The sequence below is a fragment of the Heterodontus francisci genome, chromosome 3 (assembly GCF_036365525.1).
Source record: "Heterodontus francisci isolate sHetFra1 chromosome 3, sHetFra1.hap1, whole genome shotgun sequence".
Taxonomy (NCBI): Eukaryota; Metazoa; Chordata; class Chondrichthyes; order Heterodontiformes; family Heterodontidae; genus Heterodontus; species Heterodontus francisci.
In genome coordinates this window covers 12,267,109-12,292,414 of record NC_090373.1, presented here as the reverse complement: position 1 = coordinate 12,292,414, position 25,306 = coordinate 12,267,109, and the positions used below count along the sequence as shown (strand labels likewise).

The 25,306-nt window shown below is 42.4% G+C and overlaps 1 protein-coding gene across 4 annotated transcripts in view; it reads left to right on the top strand.

The window, feature by feature from the left end:
- The window catches only part of LOC137354371 (collagen alpha-1(XIX) chain-like), a 655,592-nt gene that overhangs the window by 213,754 nt on the left and 416,532 nt on the right, over positions 1 to 25,306 (top strand). For all 4 annotated transcript variants that reach the window (XM_068020137.1, XM_068020135.1, XM_068020134.1 and 1 more), the window contains exons 13-15: positions 1,048 to 1,071; positions 9,249 to 9,293; positions 10,397 to 10,450. In XM_068020137.1, coding sequence (XP_067876238.1) covers positions 1,048 to 1,071; positions 9,249 to 9,293; positions 10,397 to 10,450 — 123 coding nt within the window. The remainder of the gene's footprint in view (positions 1 to 1,047; positions 1,072 to 9,248; positions 9,294 to 10,396; positions 10,451 to 25,306) is intronic.

Sequence of the window (25,306 nt, the reverse complement as noted above, 5' to 3'; positions counted from 1 at the left end):
CCTTTCCAAGGTCTCAGTGAGACTTGAGCCATGTTTCAACTTGATATGAGTTGAACTGACGTCTTTCAAATGTGGAATGGAGAATATTTCCCAGGAAAGCCCAAAAATGCCTGCCCTCTTAACGAGGGGAGCTCAGACGGAAGAACTATCCATGGTTCCCTCCTACTGATATGTAAAGGTCTGGTCCTAATGGGCATAATCTGCGTGAAACCAGGATCTGCCACAAGTCCCATGTCCAACACCCCAAATAGTGTTGGCGATTTTCTTGGAATGTCCTGGGGTTTCCGGGAATTGAAGATTAACCTCCAGGACACTGCTACAAACAACCCTGGAGAAACATCGTAGTGGCATTAAAATAACATCGTGTTGTTTGCACTTTCTTTGAGCACTTTCCTTGATTAATTATAAAGATATTGTTGATGTGGATGAAAAGCTGTTTTACTAGCAGTCAAGTTAATCCAATTGGATAACAAAGACTCTGTTCCTTTTCCAATTGGCATGGGAAGGCTGGACCAATGGCGGGAATGTGGGGGTGAGGTGGTGCAAGGCGGAAGATGAAAGCTCCAGGAATACACCCAACCAGAGCTGGCAACTCTATGCCCAAAAGTAAATGCTCCAATTCCAGACTTTCCATATTCTTTGAGCCTGCAGCAGATACAAGAGGATCTTAAGATGGATATATTGGATTAAAAAGAAAGTAAGAGTAGCAGCAGCGGATCTTTATAATCTGACCAGGGCAAATTTTATGCATCAGCACTCCCGTCATGGAGCTTCACACAAAGGAAATATATATCAGGAATTTATGTCAGAGGTGAGCGTGTGGCATACGTTTTTCCATTCTTCAAAAGTAAAGAATCGTAAATCATGCAAGATGCCGATCTCCAAAACTGAATTGCCAATACCTGTAAAGGTTACCAAAACTCGATAAAGTCTACACAGATAGCAATGATTAATCTCTGGCATATACTCTGTGTAATCCCACCTAAAAATATATGTATCGACGCATGTCTACCTCACATTTAATCAATTTCTTTCTATCTTTTCCAGATTGAAGGACTGAAGGGAGAACCAGTAAGTATTTGATCTCTAACTTAGGAAGGTCTGCTTACGAGAAAAAATTTGAAAGTAGCAAAATGTTTTCAACTGCTTTCAGCACTTTGAGTTTTAAATGCAACAAAAAAATGTTACAAATGTGTTTTACTGCTCAACAAGTTAGCAGCTGAGACATGTAGGAGCAAACAAGGGTTCACGGTCCATTCCTGGTCTGTACTGAGTTGCTGATCTCAGCTGGGGCAATAACATTGGCCTAAGCACCTATGGATTGGTAACGGGGTGGAGGGGAATGTTGGTGTAGGGGGAGGGGGGGTGGTGGAAGGAATCTGGTTTGCACGAGATCTTTTCCCACGTTCAATCAGAATGATCTCTCATGTGGTGAGAGGTTGTTTCGAAGACTGGAGGGAGGTCTATGGTGGTGTTCCCCAGGGGCCGGTGTGGGAACCATTGCTGTTTTTGATATATTAATGAGCTGGGCTTGGGTATTCAGGGCATAATTTCAAAGTTTGCAGATATCACAAAATTCAGAAATGTGGTTAACAATGAGGATAGTGAGAGACTGCAGGAGGACGTAGACTGGTAAAATAGGAAGACACAGTGCAGATGAAATTTAATGCAGAGAAGTGTGAAATAATTCATTTGGTAGGAAGAATGAGGAGAGGCAATATGGACTAAATGGTAGAATTTTAAAGGGGTGCAGGAACAGAGAGACCTGGGGGTGTATGTTCACAAGTCTTAGAAGATGGCAGGGAAAATTGAGGCTGTTAAAAAGGCTTACAGGATCCTTGACTTTATAAATAGAGGCACAGACTACAAAATCAAGGACGTTATTCCAAACCTTTCTTTAAAAAAATAGTTTAGGACCCAGCTGGAGTATTGTGGTCCATTCTGTGCACCACACTTCAAGAAGAATGTCAAGAGTTCAGAGTGGGTGCAGTAGAGATTTACTAGAATGATACCAGGAGGTAAAGACTCTAGTTACATGGAGAGACAAAGAAACTGGGGTTGTGCTTCTTAGAGCAGAGAAGGTGAAGGGCAGACTTGATCGAGGTGTTCAAAATCATGAAGGTTTTGATAGAATAAATACGGAGAAACTGTTTCCTGTGATAGAAGGAGTGGTAACTGAAGGTCTCAAATTTAAAGTTATTGGCAAAAGAACCAGAGGCGATATGGGGAAATATATTTTCCTGCAGTGATTTATGATCTGGAATGATCTGCCTGAAAGGGCGATGGAAGCAGTTTCAGAAGGGAATTGGATAAATTCTTGAAAGGGAAAATTTTTCAGCGTTATGTGGAAAAAGCAGAGGAGTGAGACTAATTGGGTAGCTCTTTCAAAGAACAAGCACAGGCACGATGGAATGAGTAGCCTCCTACTGTGCTGTATGATCCTATGTGGCCCCATGCATGATTTTTCTATTCATTAATTGGGGCTGTGAATCAGGTACCCGAAGTCCAGATAACATCTCTTAGTTGGAGTCCCTGTCAGTTTAAAAACTGGGCAATTTTGAAGGCTGAGTGAAGTGAAATAAAGACCATTGTTTAGACAGGAAGAGAATGGAAAAGAGAAGAAATTCTGGTCACCAAGTGACACTGAAATAATGTCAGAACCTGAGGAAACCAACTCAGAGACAGCATCCTGTGAGAGGGAGCAGGGCCAAGAGTTGATAGATTGAGTGTAAGAAGTGACTGGGTCTGAAGTTAAGTCTCACAAAATAATTTTTCAGCTCTAGTTACCGAGGGAGTGCCAAAAATGCCTTAAATAAAGCATGTGTTCATAATCTGACACTCTAATGCACCAAGCTTTACATGCCAGTAAAAATCCTCACAACTCTCAGTAAAAATATAGCCAGGCAGTTGGCAACTTTGGTGCAATGCAAGATAAATGGCAATGGTCCAGACCCACCCCCTCCCTCCCTCCCTCCCTCATTCATTTTCAGAAACAGACATCTCTGTGCAGTGAATCACAGCACTCTATGTACTGCTGTACAATGGAGATGCAATTATTACATTTATATTGATCAAATAATCATATGACCTTTTGTATTTTTGGCCCAGTTTCCTTCCTTTTTATCCCTTCCTGCCCTGTGAATGTAATCCATGCCAGGGTACCAATTGCCCAGAATTACATAGAATGTATAGAAACAGGCCATTTGGCCCAACTGGTCCATACTGGTGTTTATGCTCCATACAAGCCTCCTCCCACCCCTCTATATCTAATCATATTAATCCTATCAACATATACTTTTATTCCTTTCTCTCTCATATACTTACCTAGCCTCTATTTAAATGCATCCATACTATTCGCTTCAGCTGCTCCTTGTGATAGTGAATTCCACATTCTCCCACTTTCTGTCAAGAAATTTCTCCTGAATTCCCTATTGGATTTATTAGTCACTATCTAAGAAGATAGGTACATAGGAACAGGAGTAGGCCATTCAGCCCATAGACCCTGCTCCACCATTCAATACGATCATGGCTGATCATCCACTTCAATGCCTTTTTCCCACACTATCCTCATATCCCCTTATGTCATTGAAATCTGTCAATCTCTGCTTTAAACATACTCAATGACTGAGCTTCCTCAGCCCTCTGGGGTAGAGAATTCCAAAATTCACAACCCTCTGAGAAAAGAAATTTCTCCTCATCTCAGTCCTAAGTGGTTTCCCCCTTATTTGGAAATTGTGTCCCCTGGTTCCAGACTCCCCAACCAGGGGAAACATCTTAGCTGCATCCACCCTGTTTATCTCTTTAAGTATTTCGAAGGTTTCAATGAGATCACTTCTTATTCTCCAAAACTCTAGAGAATACAGGCCCAGTTTCCCCAATCTCTCTTCATAGGACAGTCCCGCCATCCTGGGGACAAGTCTGGTGAAGCTTCGTTGCACTCCCTCTATGACAATAAAATCCTTCCTAAGGTAAGGGGACCAATACTACACACAGTACTCCAGGTGCAGTCTAACCGAGGTTCTATATAATTGAAGCAAGGCTTCACTACTCTTGTACTCAAATCCTCTTGTGATAAAGGCTAACATACCATTAGCATTCCTACTTAATCTCACATGCCATCGACCCCGGTTTTGTCTCTTTCACAAATTAAAACATTTTCTCTACGTCTACCCTAGCAAACTCCTTCATTATTTGAAAGACCACTATCAAGTCACCCTGGCCCCCAAGACTTTTCATTTCTGCAGAATAATTCAGTGGGTGCCCTCGACTATCAGATTCCCCATCCTGGAAGCTATTCTTCATGTTGAGAACCATATAAAACTTGACCAATCCTGTCTTTGTCAGACATCCATATAAAATCACAGAACGTTTAAGGCACAGAAAGAGGCCACTTGGCCCATCATGTCTGTGCTGGCTGAAAAACAATCCACCTATTCTAATCCCACCTTCCAGCATTTGGTCCGTAGCCCTATAGATTCTGGTGCATATCCAGACTCCTTTCGAATGAGTTGAGGGTTTCTGCCTCAACTACCCTTTCAGGCAGTGAGTTCCAGACCATCACCACATTCTGGGTGAAAAAGTTTTTCCTTGTTACCCCTCTAATTTTTGTACAAATCACTTTAAATCTATTCCCCCTCATCACTGACTTCCCTGCTAAGGTAAATAGACCCTTCACCTCCACTCTATCCAGGCCCCTCAAAATTTTGTACATTACAATCAGATCTCTCCTCAGCCTTCTCTGTTCTAAGGAGAACAACACCAGCCAATCCAATCTTTCCTCATAGCTGCATTTTTCCGGTCCTGGCAACATCCCCATAAATCTCCTCTGTACCCTGTCTAGTGCAATTACATCCTTTCTGTAATGATGTGACCAGAACTGCACACAGTACTCAAGTTGTAGCCTAACCAATGAGTTATAGAGTTCCGGCATAACCTCCCTGCTCTTATATTCTATACCTCGGCCAGTAAAGGAAAGGATTCAATATGCCTTGTTAACCACCTGCTACCTTCAGGGATCTGTGGAAATTCACTCCAAGGTCCCTCACTTCCTCTACACTTCTCAGTATTTTCCCATTAATCATGTATTCCTTTGCCTTGTTTGACCTCCCCAAATGCATCACCTCATACTTCTCCAGGTTGAATTCCATTTGCCACTTTTCTGCCCATCTGACCAGAGCATCAATATCTTCCTGCAGCCTACAGCTATCCTCCTTGCTATCTATCACACGGCCAATCTTTGTGCTGTCTGCAAACCTCTTGATCATGCCCCCTACATTTACGTCCAAATCGTTAATATACACCACAAAAAGCAGGGGACTCAGTACTGAGCTCTGCAGAATGTCACTGGAAACAGCTCTCCAGTCACTAAAACACCCGTCAACAATTACCCTTTATTTCCTGCCACTGAGCCAATTTTGTATCCACGTTGTTGCATTTCCCTGGATGCCATGGGATTTTATTTTTTTAACCAGTCTGCCTTGTCAAAAGCCTTGCTAAAATCCATGTAGACCACACTAACTGCACTACCCTCATCTATCTTCCTTGTTACTTCTTCAAAAAATTCGATCAAGTTGGTCAAACAAGATCTTCCCTTAACAAATCCATGCTGACTATCATTGGTTAACCTATGCCTTTCTAAATGACAACATATCCTGTCTCTCAGAATAGATTCCAATAATTTGCCCACTACTGAGGTTAGACTGACTGGCCTGAAATTATTCCATCTATCCTTCGCTCCCTTTTTAGAGTCATGGAATCATAAAGTTATACAGCACAGAAACAGGCCCTTCGGCCCATCGTGTCTGTGCCAGCCATCCAGCACCCAACTATTCTAATCCCATATTCCTGCACTTGGCCCTTAGCCTTGTATGCGTTTCAAGTGCTCATCTAAATACTTTTTAAATGTTGTGAGGGTTCCTGCCTCCACCACCTCTTCAAGCAGTGTGTTCCAGAATCCAACCACAATCTGGGTGAAAACATTTTTCCTCAAATGCCCTCTAAACCTCCTGCCCCTTACCCTAAATCTATGCCCCCTGGTTATTGATCCCTCCGCTAAGGGAAAAAGTCTCTTCCTATCTAACTTATCTATGCCCCTCATAATCTTGTGCACCAGCTGTGGCCTAACTAGCGTTTTATACAGCTCCATCATAACCCCCTTGCTCTTATATTCTATACCTCAGCTAATAAAGGCAAGTATCCCTTATGTCTTCCTAACCACCTTATCTACCTGTGCTGCTGCCTTCAGTGATCTATGGACAAGTACACCAAGGTCCTTCTGACCTTCTGTACTTCCTATGGTCCTGCCATCCATTGTATATTCCGTTGCCTTGTTAGTCCTCCCAAAATGCAATACCTCACACTTCTCAGGATTAAATTCCATTTGCCACTTCTCTGTCCATCTTACCAGCCCATCTATATCTCCCTGCAATCTAAGGCTTTCTTCCTCACTATTTAAGACACCACCAATTTTCGTGTCATCTGTAAACTTACTTATCATACCTCCTATATTCACGCCTAAATCATTAATGTACACTACAAACAGCAAGGGACCCAGCACCGATCCCTGTGGTACACCACTGGTTATAGGCTTCCAATCGCAAAAACAGTCCTCGATCATTACCCTCTGGCTCCTGCCACTAAGCCAATTTTGGATCCAATTTGCCAAATTGCCCTGGATCCCTTGGGCTCTTACCTTCTTAACCAATCTCCCATGCGGGACCTCATCAAAAGCCTTACTGAAATCCATATAGACTACATCTACTGCTTTACCCTCATCGACACATCTAGTCACCTCCTCGAAAAATTCAATCAAGTTAGTTAGACACAATCTGCCCCTGACAAAGCTACGCTGACTATCCCTGATTAATTCCTGTCTCTCCAAGTGGAGATTAATCCTGTCCCTCAGAATTTTTTCCAATAGTTTCCCAACCACTGATGTTAAACTCACCGGCCTGTACTTACCTGCTTTATCCCTACTACCCTTCTTGAATAATGGCATCACATTCACTGTCCTCCAATCCTCTGGTAGCTCTCCCGTGGCCAGAGAGGATCTGAAAATTTGTGTCAAATCCCCTGCTGTCTCTTCCCTTGCCTCACATAACAGACAGGGATATATCTCATCTGTAACTAAAGTAAAACTAAGAATGTTTTAAGTGATCTGGGCCTGAGGATTTATCCACTTTTAAACCCGCTAAAACAACTAATATGTTCAAGTATATCACAATCCCCCTCCCTGATCGCTACACCCACATTGTCCTTCTCCATAGTGGACACCGATGAAAAGTAATCATTTAAAACCTCACCTATGTCCTCTGGCTCCACACAAGGATTGCCACATTTGTAAACAGAGGTACAATGTTAGCTGTCCTCCAGTCCTCCAGCACCACAGCTGTATCCAGCGAGGACTGAAAAATGATGGTCAGACCTTCTGCTATTTCCTCTCTTGCTTCTTTTAACAGCCTAGGGTACATTTCATCTGGCCCTGGTGATTTGTCAACTTTCAAGGATGCTAATCCCATTAGTACTTCCTCTCTGCCTATGTTTATCATATCCAATACTTTACACTCCTCCTCCTTAACTACAATATCTGCATCGTCCCCCTCTTTTGTGAAGACAGACGAGAAGTTTTCATTAAGAACCATAGCAACAGCTTCTTCCCCTACTCATAGGTTACCTTTTTGGTCTTTTATGGGCCCCACTCTCTCTCTAGTTATCCTCTTACTCTTAATGTATTGATAAAACATCTTTGGGTTCACATTGATTTTGCTTGCCTATGTTCCTTCATGCCCTCTCTTTGCTTTCCTAATTTCCTTTTTGATTTCACCCCTCCACTTTCTATACTCCTCTTGGCTTTCTGTAGTATTGAGTTCTTGGTATCGGACATAAGCTTTCCTTTGCTGCCTTACCTTACCCTATAATCTCCTTGATATACATGGGGTTCTAGATTTGGCCGTCTCACCCTTTTTCTTTGTGGGAACATGTTTATTCTGAACCCCTTGAACCTCCCATTTGCGTGTCGCCCACTGTTCTGACACTGATTTACTTTCAAGTAGCTGTTTCCAGTCTACTTTCGCGAACTCACTCCTCACTGTAGTAAAATTGGCCTTGACCCAATTGAGAACTCCTGTTCTCTCTCTGTCCATTTCCATAATTATGTTAAAACTGACTGAATTATGATCACTACCACCAAAATGCTCTCCCACTACCACTCCTTCCACCTGCCCATCTTCATTTCCTAAAACTAAGTCTAAAACTGTGCTCTCTCTTGTTGGACTTGCTACATACTGGGCAAAAATGTTCTGAATGCACCTCAAGAATTCTGCTCCCTCAATTCCTTTCACACTAAAACTATCCCAGTTAATATTGGGGTAGTTAAAATCTCCTACTATTACTGTCCTATCACATGGTCAGGCACCCGCGGGTAGATTTTCACTTTTGACGGGTGGTGGCAGATTGGCTGGCTGTTAGACAGTCTGCCTGATTTTCCTCTGCATTGCTGTATAGCGGGTAGCCAAACCACGACTGCCCATTTCCCACCATCGCTGATCGTGAGAATCTACCCCTTCTTTCCCTGCTTGGGTCTCCGAGCAATAATCGGGAGTGAGAACGGGAATCCTGGATGGTTTTCCTCTTCCTCATTCCCAAAGAAGTTGAGGCCAATTGGAGCATCTCTAATGTCTGGGATATTCCATGCATTTGCCGATCTATTTGGGTCAGGACCACAGGGAGTGTTGCAAATACGTGCTTAAACCAGCAAGGTATCCCTGACCACTATATTGGGAAAAAGTGGGTTAAATGACAGAGGTGTGCACTGTACCTGGTGTTATGCTGTGAAAACCATTAGTGTGTTTTTGCTTTAGTGATATTATATTTGTGATTTTATGCTCTTAGGAAAGAACGTTAAAATCGGAGCAGGCCATTCCACCCCTCGAGCCTGTTCTAACATTCTATTAGATCTTGGCTGATCTGTATCTTGTCTCTATCTCCCCACCTTGGTTCCGTAATCAGTAATACCCTTGTTTAACTAAAATCTATCAATCTCAATGTCCCCTTGTTCTGGATTTTCCCACTAGAGGAAATAATATTTCTCTACTCTATAAATTTCATGAATCATCTTAAACATCTCAATTAGATCACCCTTAATCTTCTGTACTTAAGGGAATACAGTCCTGGTCGATGAAACCTGTCCTCATAATTTAACTTATTTAGACCTGAAGTGAAAATTTTTAATCTGACCATTATTTTTACAGGGGGAAACCGGTGCTGACGGTTTACCAGGACCACAAGGAGAAAGAGTGAGTATATTTACAATATTTTACACGACAGTATTCTGCAGGTCTCTGTCTAGATTTTCAGGTTGAATATTTGATCAATGCAACTCCCTGTCTGTATTGGTAGTGTTGCTGTGACACCTCGGCATAGAAGGCAGGATTTTTAGCCCCTACCGGGGCTGGGAACGGAGGCATGCGGACACGGAATTTTGCATCGCTGGCCTGCGAGTTGGTTCCCTGGCTGCATTCTGCTGCCGGGTCATAATCCCAGAGGCGGGATGAGGTAGCGTTTAGGGCTTCCCGCTCACAAGCTATGGGTAGCCTATTAAGCTAATTAAATGCCTATAGAGGACTATTGACGGAGGCCAACTGGGATTTTCCAGTTGGCCTCCAAGTCCTTACAGGCGGCAGGGGAGAGTTTAGGTGCCTGGAGGAGACTGCGAGGTTGGGGGTGGCAACACTCCAAGCAGGCTTAGAGGCCTGGTTTCAGCAGCAGCTGCAGGCCACCTGCTCCACAATGGTGGGTGGCCTGGCTGCTGAATCTATTTTCACTTCAAATTTTAAAAACATTAGAGCAAAAGAGTACGCCTCCATCTTGGGGCACCCTCTCTCATTTACCTGCTATGTCATCCTGCTGCTGTTTTCAAGCTAGAAGGCCTCTGATTGGTCCTCCAGCTTTGAGAGCCTGCCCACCATCCTCAGTTGGATGGCGAGCCCGCCCTCTGACCTCTAATTAGCCCAATCAGGGAAAATCACAGCCGGGTGACTGTTCCCCACACAGTGCAGGCTTCTGAACCCCATTTGAGCCTGACAGTGGCCCAGAGAAAAATCCTGCCCAGAGTTACCAACTCTAGTTGGATGTAATCCTAGATGTTGCATCACGTGACCTCCCATCTTTTCCTGCCCTGCCCAATAAAACAGCCTGCCTTTCCCACCTTGAAACTAATAACCTGATTTTTCTTCTGCGTTGCTCATAACAGTGTCAGGAGATTAATCTGCAATTCCTGGAGACTCCAGTGCAACCCTGGAGGGTTGGCAATCCTACCTCAAGACATGACATTGAAGTCCTAGACAAGTGAAATCAGTATGATGTTGATGTGTGGTCTTTGCCAATGTTTGTCTTGCAGGGTCCTGCAGGGCCTCAAGGTCTTCCGGGTTCAGTGGGAAAACAAGGTCAAAGGGTAAGTAAACTTTACAAGCAATCATGCCGTTTGGTTTGAGACTGTGGACTGACTAGTCAGCCGTTAAATGTTATCGACCGGCAGCTGAGAATGAGGAGACCATTGAGCTGACTGGCTCTGGAATCTGAGGCTAAGACCCAGTGGCCTGGGAGGTGAGAGTGTAAAAGAGTTTTCCTGGTTTATACAGTTTTACAGTGCAGGTGTTAAACCCAGAAAGGACAATTGATCTTTCCAGTTCTACTCAATAATTTAGTTGTAGTGTGAGAGCATGAAAATGATGCATTGTGCAGAGCAATTGGATGGAGTTTTCTTTGTATATGTTGCATTATAATTTTAGATCAGGACAGGCTAAGTCATTTGGTAGTGAACTTCGCCATTAACTGGAGGTGGTCATGAGATGATATTGTGCAATTTGGAATCTGAATTGTGATATTTGTTCCAGTTTTCTTTCCTTCTCCCAATTACTTTCTTCTCTCCCTGGCTGTCAAAGAACAAAGAACAGTACAGCACAGGAACAGGCCATTCGGCCCTCCAAGCCTGCGCCGATCTTGATGCCTGCCGAAACAAACACCTTTTGCACTTCCGGGGCCCATATCCCTCTATTCCCTTCCTATTCATATATTTGTCAAGATGTCTCTTCAACGTCGCTATCGTATCTGCTTCCACCACCTCTCCTGGCAGCAGGTTCCAGGCACTCACCACCCTCTGTAAAAAACTTGCCTCGCACATCCCCTCTAAACTTTGCCCCTCGCACCTTAAACCTATGTCCCCTAGTAACTGACTCTTCCACCCTGGGAAAAAGCTTCTGACTATCCACTCTGTCCATGCCGCTCATAACTTTGTAAACCTCTATCATGTCGCCCCTCCACCTCCGTCGTTCCAGTGAAAACAATCCGTGTTTTTCCAACCTCTCCTCATAGCTAATGCCCTCCAGACCAGGCAACATCCTGGTAAACCTCCTCTGTACCCACTCCAAAGCCTCCACGTCCTTCTGGTAGTGTGGCGACCAGAATTGCACGCAATATTCTAAGTGTGGCCTAACTAAGGTTCTGTACAGCTGCAACATGACTTGCCAATTTTTATACTCTATGCCCCGACCGATGAAGGCAAGGATGCCGTATGCCTTCTTGACTACCTTATCCGCCTGCGTTTCCACTTTCAGTGACCTGTGGACCTGTACGCCCAGATCTCTGCCTGTCAATGCTCCTAAGGGTTCTGCCATTTACTGTTTACCTCCCACCTGCATTAGACCTTCCAAAATGCATTACCTCACATTTGTCCACTGGTCATGGCTGTGATAATTTAAAAACAACATTCTCGGGATGTGATTGTCGCTGGCAAAGCCAGCATTTATTGCCCATCCCTCATTGCCCTTGCGAAGGTGGTGGTGAGCTGCCTTCTTGAACCACTGCAAACCTTGGGGTATAGGCACACCAACAGTGCTGTTAGGAAGGGAGTTCCAGGATTTTGACCCAGCGACAGTGAAGGAATGGTGGTATAGTTCCAAGTCAGGATGGTGTGTGACTTGGAGGGGAACTTGCAGGTGGTGGTGTTCCCATGCACCTGACACCCTTGTTCCCCTAGGTGGTAGAGGTCACGGGTTTGGAAGGGGCTGTCAAAGGAGCATACATCAACAGTGATTGCAAGCAAGATGTTCTATAATCGGCAACATTGTCGCTGAACCCTAGCCTATCCTTGCCCAATATCCAAGCACTCAAGCTTTCCAGCAGAGCTTCTGGAAGGCATCCAGGAGTGGGAACCATGTTCGACATTCCCCTTCTTTTACTGAGCCTTGTTAAAGCAAATAATAACTCTCCTATGCACATCAGCTGAGACCTGCGAACCTAGTACAGACTAGAGATCAAACCTGGGACCTGTGTGGTCTGCAGAATTCAGCTACTCACTGTGATGCTTTTAATGCGAAGGGGAGAAGGGAGAGACTAAGAATGTAGGAACAGGAGGAGGCTAGTCAGCCCCTTGAGCTGTTCCTCCATTTAATGAGATCGCGGCTGATGTATGTCTTAACTTCATCTCTATCACCGTCATTCCATAACCCTTAACATCCATGCCTGTGAAAAATCTATAAATCTCAGTTTTGATATTTTCAGTTGACTCGCAGCCTCAACAGCATTTTGGGGGTGAGAGTTCCAGATTTCCGCTACCCTTTGTGTGAAGAAGTGCTTCCTGACATCACCCCTGAACAGCCTAATTTTAAGGTTATACCCCCTTGTTCTGGACTCCCCCATCAGAGGAAATAGTTTTTCTTTATCTACCCTATTAAATCCTTTAATGATCTTTATTGCTTTAATTTGATCTCCTCCTTAATCTTCTATATTTAAGAGAATACAAGCCCAGTCTGTACAATCTGAGCTTATAATTTAACTCTTTTAGCTCTGGTTATCATTCTGGAGAACTTACACTGCACCACCTCAAAAGCAATAATACATCCTTTCTGAGGGGTGGTGCCCAAAACTGAATACTAAACTCTAACCAGAGCTCTGGACAGCTGTATTGTAACTTTCACTTCTTTGTATTCGAGCTCTCTTGCGATAAAGACCAACATTCCATTAGCCCTTTTAACTATTTTGTTCCTGTCCGCTAGATGTTAGTGACTTCTGTACTTGGATCCCTAAAACTCTCTGCTCATCCACTGTTCTTAGCTATGGAATGTGGAATTAAGGTCCAGAGTGAATGACCTCGGACTTTCCCATATTGAACTCCATCTGCCACAGTTTTGCCCGCTCATGCAATCTATCAATGTCCCTTTGCAACCTTCTGCTCACAGCACACTATTTACTGTACCACCTAGCTTAGTGATGGCAGCAAACATAAATATACAGCCCTCTATTCCTTCATCAAAGTCATTTAGAAATATCATGAAAAGCTGAAGTCGCAGAACAGATTTCTCCGGGACATCACTAGTCACACCCTGCCAATTTGAATGCACACCCACTATTCCTACATCGGTCTTCCACCTCCTAATCAATTCCCTAACTAAGCCAATACGCTGTCTGCAATTCTATGTGGCCTCATTTTTGTTAACAGTCTCTTATGTGGAACCTTGTCAAATGTCTTCTGGAAGTCCATATAGATAACATCTGGAGACATTCCCATATCTACCACATTAGTTACCTCCTCAAAAATTCAACTAGGTTCATTAGATATGACTTGCCCTTTACAAATCCTTGCTGGCTATCTCTGATGATGGGAATGAAGCATACTTAGAAATTTCTTAATGAGTGCATTTTGTCATTTGTGAATGAGTTTCTTCAGTGTTAATCGTATAAAGTATTGGCACAGTTATTTGTTTAGATTGTCACTTTTCACATTTAGAGCATAAATTTGTAAGTCATTGGACAGCCTGCTGAAATAAGCTACACCCTATGCTTTTTTAAAATTGGTAATGTCTTCATAAAATCCAGTGGTGAAAATGATTGTCACTCAATCTGAGTTCACATGGCCAATTATCACCAGAACAGGGCCTTTCGAAAATCCCTGCATAAATCTGTATATCTGCAAAGGGAGGCCATGGAGTGGCTTAAAAAATGCACATGCAGAGATTAGAGGGCAGTATCTTCACTGAAAACTACTTGGCAAACAATCTGTTGTCAACCAGCGCAAAAGACGCACTGTTCGTGAAGCAAGGTGAATGTGCATCATTTTCCTGATACACTCTCCCACCCCGCACCACTGCTCCTTGCAGTAAGCAGAGTGACACTGAAATTATAAAAGGAGACTGGTGTGAGGCCAGTAAGATAGAGGTCTCTTTATACGTCAGGGAGTTGTATTTCTGCTGACCTTCTCCCTATTGCCTATTTGTAACTTCAGTCAAAGAGCCACGGGAATGGTGTAATTGCTGTTTGTGCCATTTTTCCAGGATTTCCGTGGATTTTCCATCAAAGTGGCAGCGGGCGATGGGGAAGATCCTGGCAGAAATTCAAACCCCAGTTTCTCTTGGTGGCTTCCTTTTATTACATGCTGTGTGTAAAAGGACTTCATGTGTGGGTCTCTGTGAAAATAAGGGCTTTTTGGGGGGAGTGTGTGTGTGTGGATTGTGTGCATGTAGAAGGACTGTGTGGATAGGACCCAGAGGTATATATGAGCAGGGGCAGGGAGATTAAATGAGAAGTTAGAGTGTGTAGGGGACAACCTGAACTGCCAAATATCATCTGTTGGAGTCACTTTTACAAATTGAGATTTAAAATCTAATCTGTGCCATTGTAATATGATCAGGAATGTCATACTTAACATTGACGTTGACAATTCAACATTAATATTGGATATGGGAGTCTGCGAAGGTTTATGGATGGGGGCATTATAGAATCGTGGAATTGTAGAATAGTGCATCAGAGAAGGAGGTCATTTTGCCCAAGAGCAATCCAGTTAGACCCACTCCCTTGCTCTTTCCCCATATCAGTGCAATTTTTCTCCTTCATCTATTTATCCAACTCCCTTTTGAAGGCTATTATTGAATCCATATCCACCACACTATCAGGCAGTGCATTCAACATCCTAACCACTCATTGCATTAAAAAGGTTTTCCTCACGTTGCTTCTGGTTCTTTTGCTAATCACCTTAAATATGTGTCCTGTGCTTATCAACCCTTTAGCCATTGAAAACAGTTTCTCTTTATTTACTCTACCTACACCCTTCATGATTTCAAGCACCTCCATCAAATCTCCAACCAAGCTTTTCCAGTCTATCCATGTAGTCCCTCATCCCTGGAACCATTCTCGTAAATCTCATCTGTACCTGCTCCAAAGCCTTTACGCCCTTCCTAATGTGTGATGCCCAGAATTGGACACAGTACTCCAGTTGGGACCAAACTAGTGTTTTATACATGTTTAGCATAACTTCCTCACTTTGTAATCTCTGTATTTGTTTATGGAGCCCAGAATCCCATATGTTTTATGAACTGCTTTGTTAGACTGTCCTGTCACCATCAAAGTTAATGACCATTGTTAGATAGGTCTGGTAAGTTAAAAGTGTTCGGGTTGGGGGGGGGAGCTATGGTGGTGACGGTTGGGTGATTGAGTCTGGATGTACTGGACCCATGTCCGATAAAACATGGAGTAAAAATTCCTCGGCTAACTCTGTGTCGTAAATGCGCTTGTGTAGATTTCTTCTGTTCAATATTTCCAGCAAGCGAGTCTTAAATGAAGAATATATAATTTTGTTTTAATTAACACACAGAGGAGATCTAGACCAACATCTTAATAATGTCACTGTACATGTATGGTTACCGAGATCTCTCTGGCTGCATTCCCTGTGAGTGCTGCTCCCCGCTGAGAGTGCAGGGTCACTGAATCACCTGTGTAGTGACCCGAGGAATTCCTACCCTGTGGTACTGCAGAATATTAACTACACTTGGGTGAATGCCAAACAGAAACTGAACTCTCATGGTGATGACAGCTCTGTCGATGTATTTATAGTAGCTCAGTAACGGATCAGGAAAGACATCGGAAATTTGATCGGAGTAGGTTCATGAATTACAACTTCAGTATGTACCATGCATATGATTGGAATAAAATACTGCCTCTTCTAAATACGGTCATAATACACAGTGCATAGACAATTAAACTTCCAACATTACATGGAACAATATACATTAAATTATTGCAACACATTGTATAGAATAATCACAGAATTGTTACCGCGTAGAAGGAGGCCATTTATCCTGTCATGTCTACACCGGCTCACTGAAAGAGCAATTCCCTCTGTTCCATTCCCCTGTCTTCTCCCTGTAACCCTGCACATTCTTCCTTTTCATATAACAGTCTAATTCCCTTTTGAATGCTTCAATTGAACCTGCCTCCACCACACTCTCAGGCAGCGCATTCCAGACCTTAACCACTTGCTGTGTGAAGTTTTTCCTCATGTCACTTTTTCTTCTCTTACCAAACACTTTAAATCTGTGTCCTCTCGTTCTCGATCCTTTCACAAGTGGGACAGTTTCTATCTACTCTGTCCAGACCCCTCATGATTTTGAATACCTCTATCAAATCACCTCTCCGTCTTCTCTTCTCCAAGGAAAACAGTCCTAACTTCTTCAATCTATCTTCATATCCGAAATTCCTCATCCCTGGAACCATCGTCATGAATCTTTTCTGTACTCTCTCCAATGCCTTCACGTCTTTCCTCAAGTGCTGCACCCAGAACTGGATACAATATTCCAGCTGAGGCCGAACTAGTGTCTTGTACAAGTTCAACATAACTTCCTTGTTCTTGTACGCTATGCCCCTATTAATAAAGCCCAGGATACTGTATGCTTTATTAACCGCGCTCTCAACCTGTCCTGCTACCTTTCATGACTTATGCACAAATACACCCAGGTCCCTCTGCTCCTGCACCCCCTTTAGAATTGTACCCTTTCTTTTATATTGTCTCTCCATGTTCTTCCTACCAAAATGAAATCACTTCACATTCTCTGCATTGAACTTCATCTGTCACCTGTCTGCCCATTCCACCAACTTGTCTATGTCCTTTTGAAGTTCTGCACTATCCTCCTCACAGTTCACAATGCTTCCAAGCTTCGTACCATCTGCAAACTTTGAAATTGTGCCCTGTACACCAAGGTCATTAATATCAGGAACAGCAAGAGTCCCAACACTGATCCCTGGGGAACTCCACTACAAACCTTCCTCCAGCCCAAAAAACATCCATTAACCACTACTCTTTGTTTCCTGTCACTCAGCCAGTTTAGTATCCATGTTGCTACCGTCCCTTTTATTCTATGAGCTACAAGTTTGCTCACAGGTCTGTTGTGTGACACTGTATCAATTTCCTTTTGAAAGTCACGTACAACACATCAACAGCATTGCCCTGATCAACCCTCTCTGTTACTTCCTCAAAAAACTCCAGAAAGTTAGATAAACATGATTTTCCCGTAAGAAATCCATGCTGGCTTTCCTTAATTAACTTGTCCATGTGACTATTGTAGGCATTGCAACACGCTCAAAAATGTGTGTTTTGTTACTAATGATGAAGGAAGATAAACTTTGATTGTTAACTTAGCTTTGTCAAGTTTAATTGCAACAGAAGCTTTAATAAGTCAGTGAGTGGATTGTTTACTGTTATCTTTACATGCCACATAAAGAATGGACAATAGGATGAGGTCTTTGGGCTACTATGAGTCATCACTTTGGGGCAAACAAAGGAGGAAATAGGAAAAATAAGCTTAAACAACATCCTTTGGAGGAACAAAAGTACAATAAAGTATGTTATGACTTCAGTGAGGCTGTTAACATTAAAACACGAGGTGTGAACTCCTCAGACCAATTTGAAGAATTACATAACAAGATTTCACATTTTAAGACTTTTATTATAACAGCTAAACTAAAGGAAATTCCCATTAACTAAATACCAGATTGTAAGTAGCTGATAACCCAAATTACAAATAAAGCTATTTTCTTTACTTATTAAAATATTTGAAAACCTCACTCCACATTTATACGTTACACAGTCCTGTTTGATGGCAAAATCTTTGCAGTTAAAAGTCCCAAACTCCTCATAGTTGCAATGGGTTGGATCTCCCAGACCTTTCTCAAAGTTAATGTCCTCTTCGCTCACTTCCCCAAGCACTTTTGACCTGATGTCTGTGAATAAGGCAATCCCTGGTGATCCTGTTGATCTATTACTTCTCCACAAACTTCAACTTTCAAAACAGGTTCAAGTCTCTGCAGCCTTTCGCTGTATCAGTTTTTTCCTGAGAGCAGGTGTTCCCTCTCTGCCTCCCTTGAGGCTGCCACCAGTGGTCTTCTTCCTGACAGCCTGCCTGCCTTCAGAAAATCTGTTGAATTTATCTGTAATCAAAAGTCAATAGCTCATTGTCCTTTTCCAATATGCAAGTCTGGCTGCAGCAGAGCCACCTGGGCTTAGCATTGTTTCCAGGTGTTAGCAGCTGCCATTCATTAACATTCTCAGAGTCACTGACTCCTTGTTTACGATCTGGAAGTCTGAGAGAGTGAAACTCATTGTTCTTCAGATGTTATACCTCTGCAGTCTCTGCTTTTCAATAAAGTCTTTGATCTGGAATCTTTGTTGCCCTGGTAACCAATATTCCTATCTTGTCTTTAAGCAGAGTTGATGTGAGGTCACATGACGTCTCTGACTTCATCTTAAACTACATTAAAAATCACGGTTTTTAAAACATACTCATGCTACAAAGCCCAGCATTCATAATAAATAGCATTTTAAAAATCCCTTTCACTTAGGGGATACATTTTTCTAGGTAACATAGAATAAAGGAGCCTTTTACCATTCAAATACTGCACTAATATTAAAGTAACACCACTCATCATGTTTTGGTTATTGTTTCTTCAATTAATTCACCATTGAACAGGGATTATCAAATAGAGGGCAATTGCTGCTGCTGGTAACTTTGAAGCAGAATGTCAGAAGAACCCAGCTTGAAAGGATGATCTTTCTTTCACTTTTTCAACTATTCCAGTGCCCTCATTACTGGCCTTCCATCTTGCACTATCTTGAACTCATCCAAAGCTCTTCTGACTGCATCCTGACTCACACCAAGCCCTCTTCACCCCTGTGCTCACTGACCTACATTGATTTCTGGTCTGGCAATGTCTCAATTTTTAAATTCTCACCTTTGTTTGAAAATCGCTGCATGACCTCGCCACCCTTCCCTATCTGTATAACCTCCACCAGTCCCGGAACCCTGCGCTCATCTAATCCTGACTTCTTGCACATCCCTGATTTTAGTCGCTTCACCATTGCGGTCGTGCCTTCAGTTGCCGAGGGCCTAAGATCTGGAATTCCCTCCCTAAACCTCTCTACTTCTCTATTCTCCTTTAAGGCACTCATTTCAACCAAACTTTGACCAAGCATTTGGTCACCTGTCATAATATCTCCTTATATGGCTCAGTGGAAAATTTTCTTTGATATTTGTTCCTGTGAAGCAGTTTGGGATGTTTTAGTACATTAAAGGTGCTATATAAATGCAAGTTGCTATTTAAAAATTGTTTTACTTTTGGAACAATGTCTGACACTTTAAAGTATTTTTTATTCATTTGTGGGATGTGGGCATCACTGGTGAGGCCAGCATTTATTGCCCATCCCTAATTGGCCTTGAACAAAATGGCTTGCTAGGCCATTTATGAGTTAACCACATTGCTGAGAGTCTGGAATCACATGTAGGTCAGACCAGATAAGGACAGAAGATTCTCTTTCCTAAGAGAACCAGATGGGTTTTTAACAACAATTGACAATGGTTTCATGGTCACCATTAGACTAGCTTTTAATTGCAGACTTATTAATTGAGTTCAGATGTCATCTCTGCTGTGGTGGGATTCAAACCAGAGCATTAGCCTGGGCTCTAGATTACTAGTCCAGTGACATTACCACTACACTACTGCCTCCCCACAGGTATTGTGTTTGTAGTGTGATGACAAGCACTACACACAACTTATATACCTTTTTAGCATTAAAAAACCTTAGTCTTTTTGATATGCTTCCAGTATTAATCACTGTTGGTCTCTCACTCAGCCTGCCATGATTCAAATCATGATCTTCATCCCTATCTGATCCTGAATTAGTACCAGTTCTGATCCTTATCCATCCTGAACCTTTCTGATCCTTACTTATCCCTATTCACCAGACTTCAAATTTGTTCTTCCCTAGTGCTTTAGTCAACTTATAATGTTGAAATCATAAGAAAGTATGGATTGAGAAAAGGACATTCAGCCAACCAAGATAAGTCCTTTCATGGACCATATATAATCTTGCTCGACCATGAGCTCTTCCCTACACCATTTAATCCCCTATAGGAAATTCTACATAAATATTCTGCGAACCACAGAGATAATCAAATAGAATGCTTGCTTATCCATCCATCCCCAAACCTAAGGCATTCAAACTTGATCTGTTGTTCACCAGGGATGGCACTATCCTCATCCCACCAATTCCAGAAGCATAGAAACCATAATCTCACCATATACTTCAATCTGTATCTATCCCTGTAAGTTCCATAAGTGTTGCTTCCAATGTAACCTTTGCAAGAAATAGGGCAGTATACATCAAGTACTTTTGTCAGTAGTCTGTTCCTTTTGCAGGAGTCCATTCCACTACTCTGTGAGAATAAAATATCTTTTAATGTACATATGTATATGGCAGATAATTGTCACTACACTGTCTGTTGTAGAACCTGTCCAATCTTCATTCTAGTGCTTGACTCAGATCCAAGTTAAGTAATCAGTTTGCATCTACTTTGTCCATTCCTGTCAGCATTTTAAATCATTATACCATCTCAGTCTTCTTTTCTGTAATGAGAATACTTCTAGTCATATCCAAACCTTCAAAACCTGAGTCCAGAATGATGCTTTCTGCTCTTCCATGAAATTAGAGTACTCAAAAAAGTGGGAAGCCCAAAAGTGGGTATTCTATTTTTTTTTTATTAATTCATGGGATGTGGGCATCGCTGGATAGGCCAGCATTTATTGCCCATCCCTAATTGCCCTTGAGAAGGTGGTGGTGAGCTGCCTTCTTGAACCGCTGCAGTCCATGGGAGGTAGGTGCACCAACAGTGCTGTTAGGAAGGGAGTTCCAGGATTTTGACCCAGCGACAGTGAAGGAATGGTGATAAAGTTCCAAGTCAGGATGGTGTGTGACTTAGAGGGGAACATGCAGGTGGTGGTGTTCCCATGCATTTGCTGCCCTTGTCCTTCTAGTTGGTAGAGTTCATGGGTTTGGAAGGTGCTGTCTAAGGAGCCTTGGTGCGTTGCTGCAGTGCATCTTGTAGATGGTACTCACTGCTGCCACAGTGCATCGGTGGTGGAGGGAGTGAATGTTTGTAGATGGGGTGCCAATCAAGCAGGCTGCTTTGTCCTGGATTGTGTCGGGCTTCTTGAGTGTTGTTGGAGCTACTCCCATCCAGGCAAATGGAGAGTATTCCATCACACTCCTGATTTGTGCCTTGTAGATGGCGGACAGGCTTTGGGGAGTCAGGAGGTGAGTTACTTACCACAGGATTCCTAGCCTCTGACCTGCTCTTGTAGCCACGGTATTTATATGGCTACTCCAGTTCAGTTTCTTGTCAATGGTAGCCACTAGGATGTTGATAGTGGGGGATTCCGCGATGGTAATGTCATTGAATGTCAAGGGGAGATGGTCATTGCCTGGCACTTGTGTGGCATGAATGTTACTTGCCACTTATCAGCCCAAGCCTGGATATTGTCCAGGTCGTGCTGCATTTTTACACGGACTGCTTCAGTATCTGAGGAGTCACGAATGGTGCTGAGCATTGTGCAATCATCAGTGAACATCCCCACTTCTGAACTTATGATTGAAGGAAGATCATTGATGAAGCTCCCACATGCCAAAGACTTGCAGGTTGATAGGTAAATTGGCCATTATAAATTGCCCCTAGTATAGGTAGGTGGTAGGGAAATATAGGGACAGGTGGGGATGTGGTAGGAATATGGAATTAGTGTAGGATTAGTATAAATGGGTGGTTGATGGTCGGCACAGACTCAGTGGACCGAAGGGCCTGTTTCAGTGCTGTATCTCTAAACTAAACTAAAACTAAACTAAGCAGCTGAAGATGGTTGTGCCTAGGACACTACCCTGAGGAATTCCTACAGTGATGTCCTGGAACTCAGATGATTGACCTCCAACAATCACAACCATCTTCCTTTACGTTAGGTATGACTCCAACCAGCTGAGAGTTTTCCCCCAATTCCCATTGACTTCAGTTTTGCTAGGGCTCCTTGATGCCATACTTGGTCAAATGCTGCCTTGATGTCAAGGACAGTCACTCTCACCTCATATGATATGGCCTCATTATGATCTATATATTGCAATGACTTGATTCAAATTGGAGTCAAATCCGCTTCAAATGTACCTCAGCACGTAACTAACCTTGATAACAACTTCACAGTGACTGGATACTTTAAATAGTCAGCCAAAAATGACCGTCTCTACTTTCTCTTTTCCGCTTTGCTAATCAACATTCCTTCATTGTACATACATTTCCTGCTTCCTGTTCCAGTGTGTAGAACCTTACCCTCAGCCATATTAAAACCCATGTGCAATTCCTTACCCTGTTCACTCTAGTGTCTTCAACTTTCTTTGAAGTTCATCAGTCTGACTTGTACTCATGACTTGGCCACTGGACTGGGTTCCCATGGGAGAATTATTAATATTGAAAGATGTTCAAAATATTAATACTGGCTTGAAGGTCAGTAACCAGAGGACACAGAATTAAAGCAATTGGCAAAAGAGTCAAAGGTGAGATGAGGAGAAACTTTTGTGTGCAGAAAGTTATGATGATGTGGAACGCACTGCCTGAAAGAGTGGTGGAATCAGATTCAATAGTAACTTTCATAAAGGGATTGGATAAATACTTGAAGGAGTGAAAATTGCAGGGCTATTGAGGAAAGAGCAGGGGTGTGAGACTAATTGGATAGAACTTTCAAAATGCATGATGGGCCAAATGGCCTCCTTCTGTAGTGTAAGAGTCTATAATTCTACGTATGTTCCTCTTTATCATTTAAGAGTGAGGCACAGCAGAAGATCCAGACTCCACTATTCATTGCTAAGCCTGTTTTCAATCCAACTTGCTCATTTAACAGCATTCAGAGCTTTCATTTTCTGTTTTAACCTCTAATGTGTTTTTTTTTTTTAATACTTTTGGAAGCACCAGGTCAACCATGTCTATTTCATCATCTTTGCTCGTCTATTTGCTTGTGTCAGCCTTGGCTTAGTTGGTAGCACTTTTGCCTCGAAGTCAGAAGATTGTGGATTCAAGTCCCACTTCAGAGACTTGAAAAGACCGAGTTCTATGCTATTGGATCTGTCGTCTTTTGGATAAGATTAAATTGAGGCCCCCATCCCACATCCTATGGTGCTAGTTTGAAGAAGTGAATGGGAGTTCTTGCCAGTGTTCTAGGTATTAAACCCTCAATTAACACCACTAAAACAAATGATCTGCTTTTTATCCCATTGAGGTCTGTAGGACTTTGCTGTGCGCAAATTGGGTGTTGCATTTCCCTGCTTTACCACAGTGACTACACTTCAAAAGTGCTAAGTGGCTTTAAAAAACTTTGGGATGTCCTGATATCATGAAAGGTGCTATATAAATTTAAGTCTTATTTTCTTCCTTTTCCTCAAAGAAGTCCAGTAAATTTTGGCTTTACCTCCTATAGGAGGGCGGGGTGTTGGTGGGGGGGGGGGGGTGGTCCAGGGGGGGTGGTCCGGGGTGGGTGGGTGGGTTGGTGAAATTGGTCTTGGATGTTAGTGCAAACCAGGCGATAGTGGATCAACAGCCCACTTTATACCCCACTTCATTTTTTTCCCATTAAATTTAATGAAAAACGGGCTGTCAATTCACTGTCGCCTCGTTTGCTTTAACACCTATGTCCGTTCTCCACCACCCCCCCACCCCCGGCCCATTGCTTCTAAATCCATACACTCATTAACTGAATACTGAAATAGTTTGAGTATTTCCCCTAACACCACTCTCGTGCTAACTGCTGTATAATCCAACAGGATAAATGTTAACAACGAAAACATGCTAGTAGCTGTGTTTCAGCACTTAATCCCAGATACCTAACACACTCCCAGTCTGGATCACTGTCAGCTCCTAAAATAAATTCCAGCATGCTTCCAGTCTCAGTTCTGTCAGTGCCTAATGCAACATGGCATGTTTCCAGTCTCTGTCTGTGTCAGACGCTAAAACAAACAGACACTCTTCTACTCTCTGTCTCCATTTTTCCTCATATTTAAGATGGTCATAAATGTAAGATAGGCACTAAAAAATCCAAAAAGGAATTCAGGAGAAACTTCTTTACCCAGAGAGTAGTTAAAATGTGGAAATTGCTACTATAGGGCATGGTTGAGGCGAATAGCATAGACGCATTTAAGGGGAAGCTTGATAAACACAAGGGAGAAAGGAATCGAAAGTTATGTTGATAAGGTTAGATAAAGTAAGGTGGGAGAAGGCTTATATGTAGTATATACACTGGCATGGACCTGTTGGGCTGAATGGCCTGTTTCTGTTCTGTGCATGCTATGTGAAACCAGTCTAATGCATTTCCAAGTTTTGTTTCACTCAGTCCAAAATAGCACAATTCCAGTCTCATTCTCCGTCCGTCTCTAAGTATCCCAACATACTGTCAGCTCTCATGATGTCCAGCCACTTTCAGTTCTGCATTGAGATAACAAAGTACATTGAGTACCTAAGTTCATCATTGTTATTTATTTTAGTCCTGTGTTACAGCCTTAATCTGAAAATTGTACTTACAGCATTTTCTCTAGTAATTGGGTGCTAGAACATTGAAAAATGAAAACAATAAATTTGTTGAAGATATCCTTAATAAATATAATCTAAAAAAACAGAAATCTGATTTTGGTATTAAATATTTTAAACATTCAGATACATTCGGTATTCTAGTCCCACTCACTCCATAATTTATGGAGAGTTCATATGAATTTAGATTGAATTATCCGAACTGAGAAAATATGGAATGTTCGTTCCATCAAGACTTCCCTATGAAGAATAAGTTGACCCATTACAGATTCTGTCCAATTTATTTCATCTTTTAAAGAAAATGGATCAGTACAGGTAAAATTTAATCAGAGACATTTCTCTTTACTCTCCATAGGTGATCAAGTGAGTTATCAGAAATAATAACTGAACCTTATAACTCACAGTATTCAAATCTGTTCAGTTACATTCCACAGTGCTAGCTCAGAAGCTTTTGTGTTTTGTATAGTTCTGGGTGATCTGTATCTATAGTTACAACCTGCAATCTTACTCTTAACCAGCTGAGTCTCCAGTTACTTCTATAACACACTAATCAATATGACATTAATTGCTTTTGAAAGAAAGATTCTGGATTTATA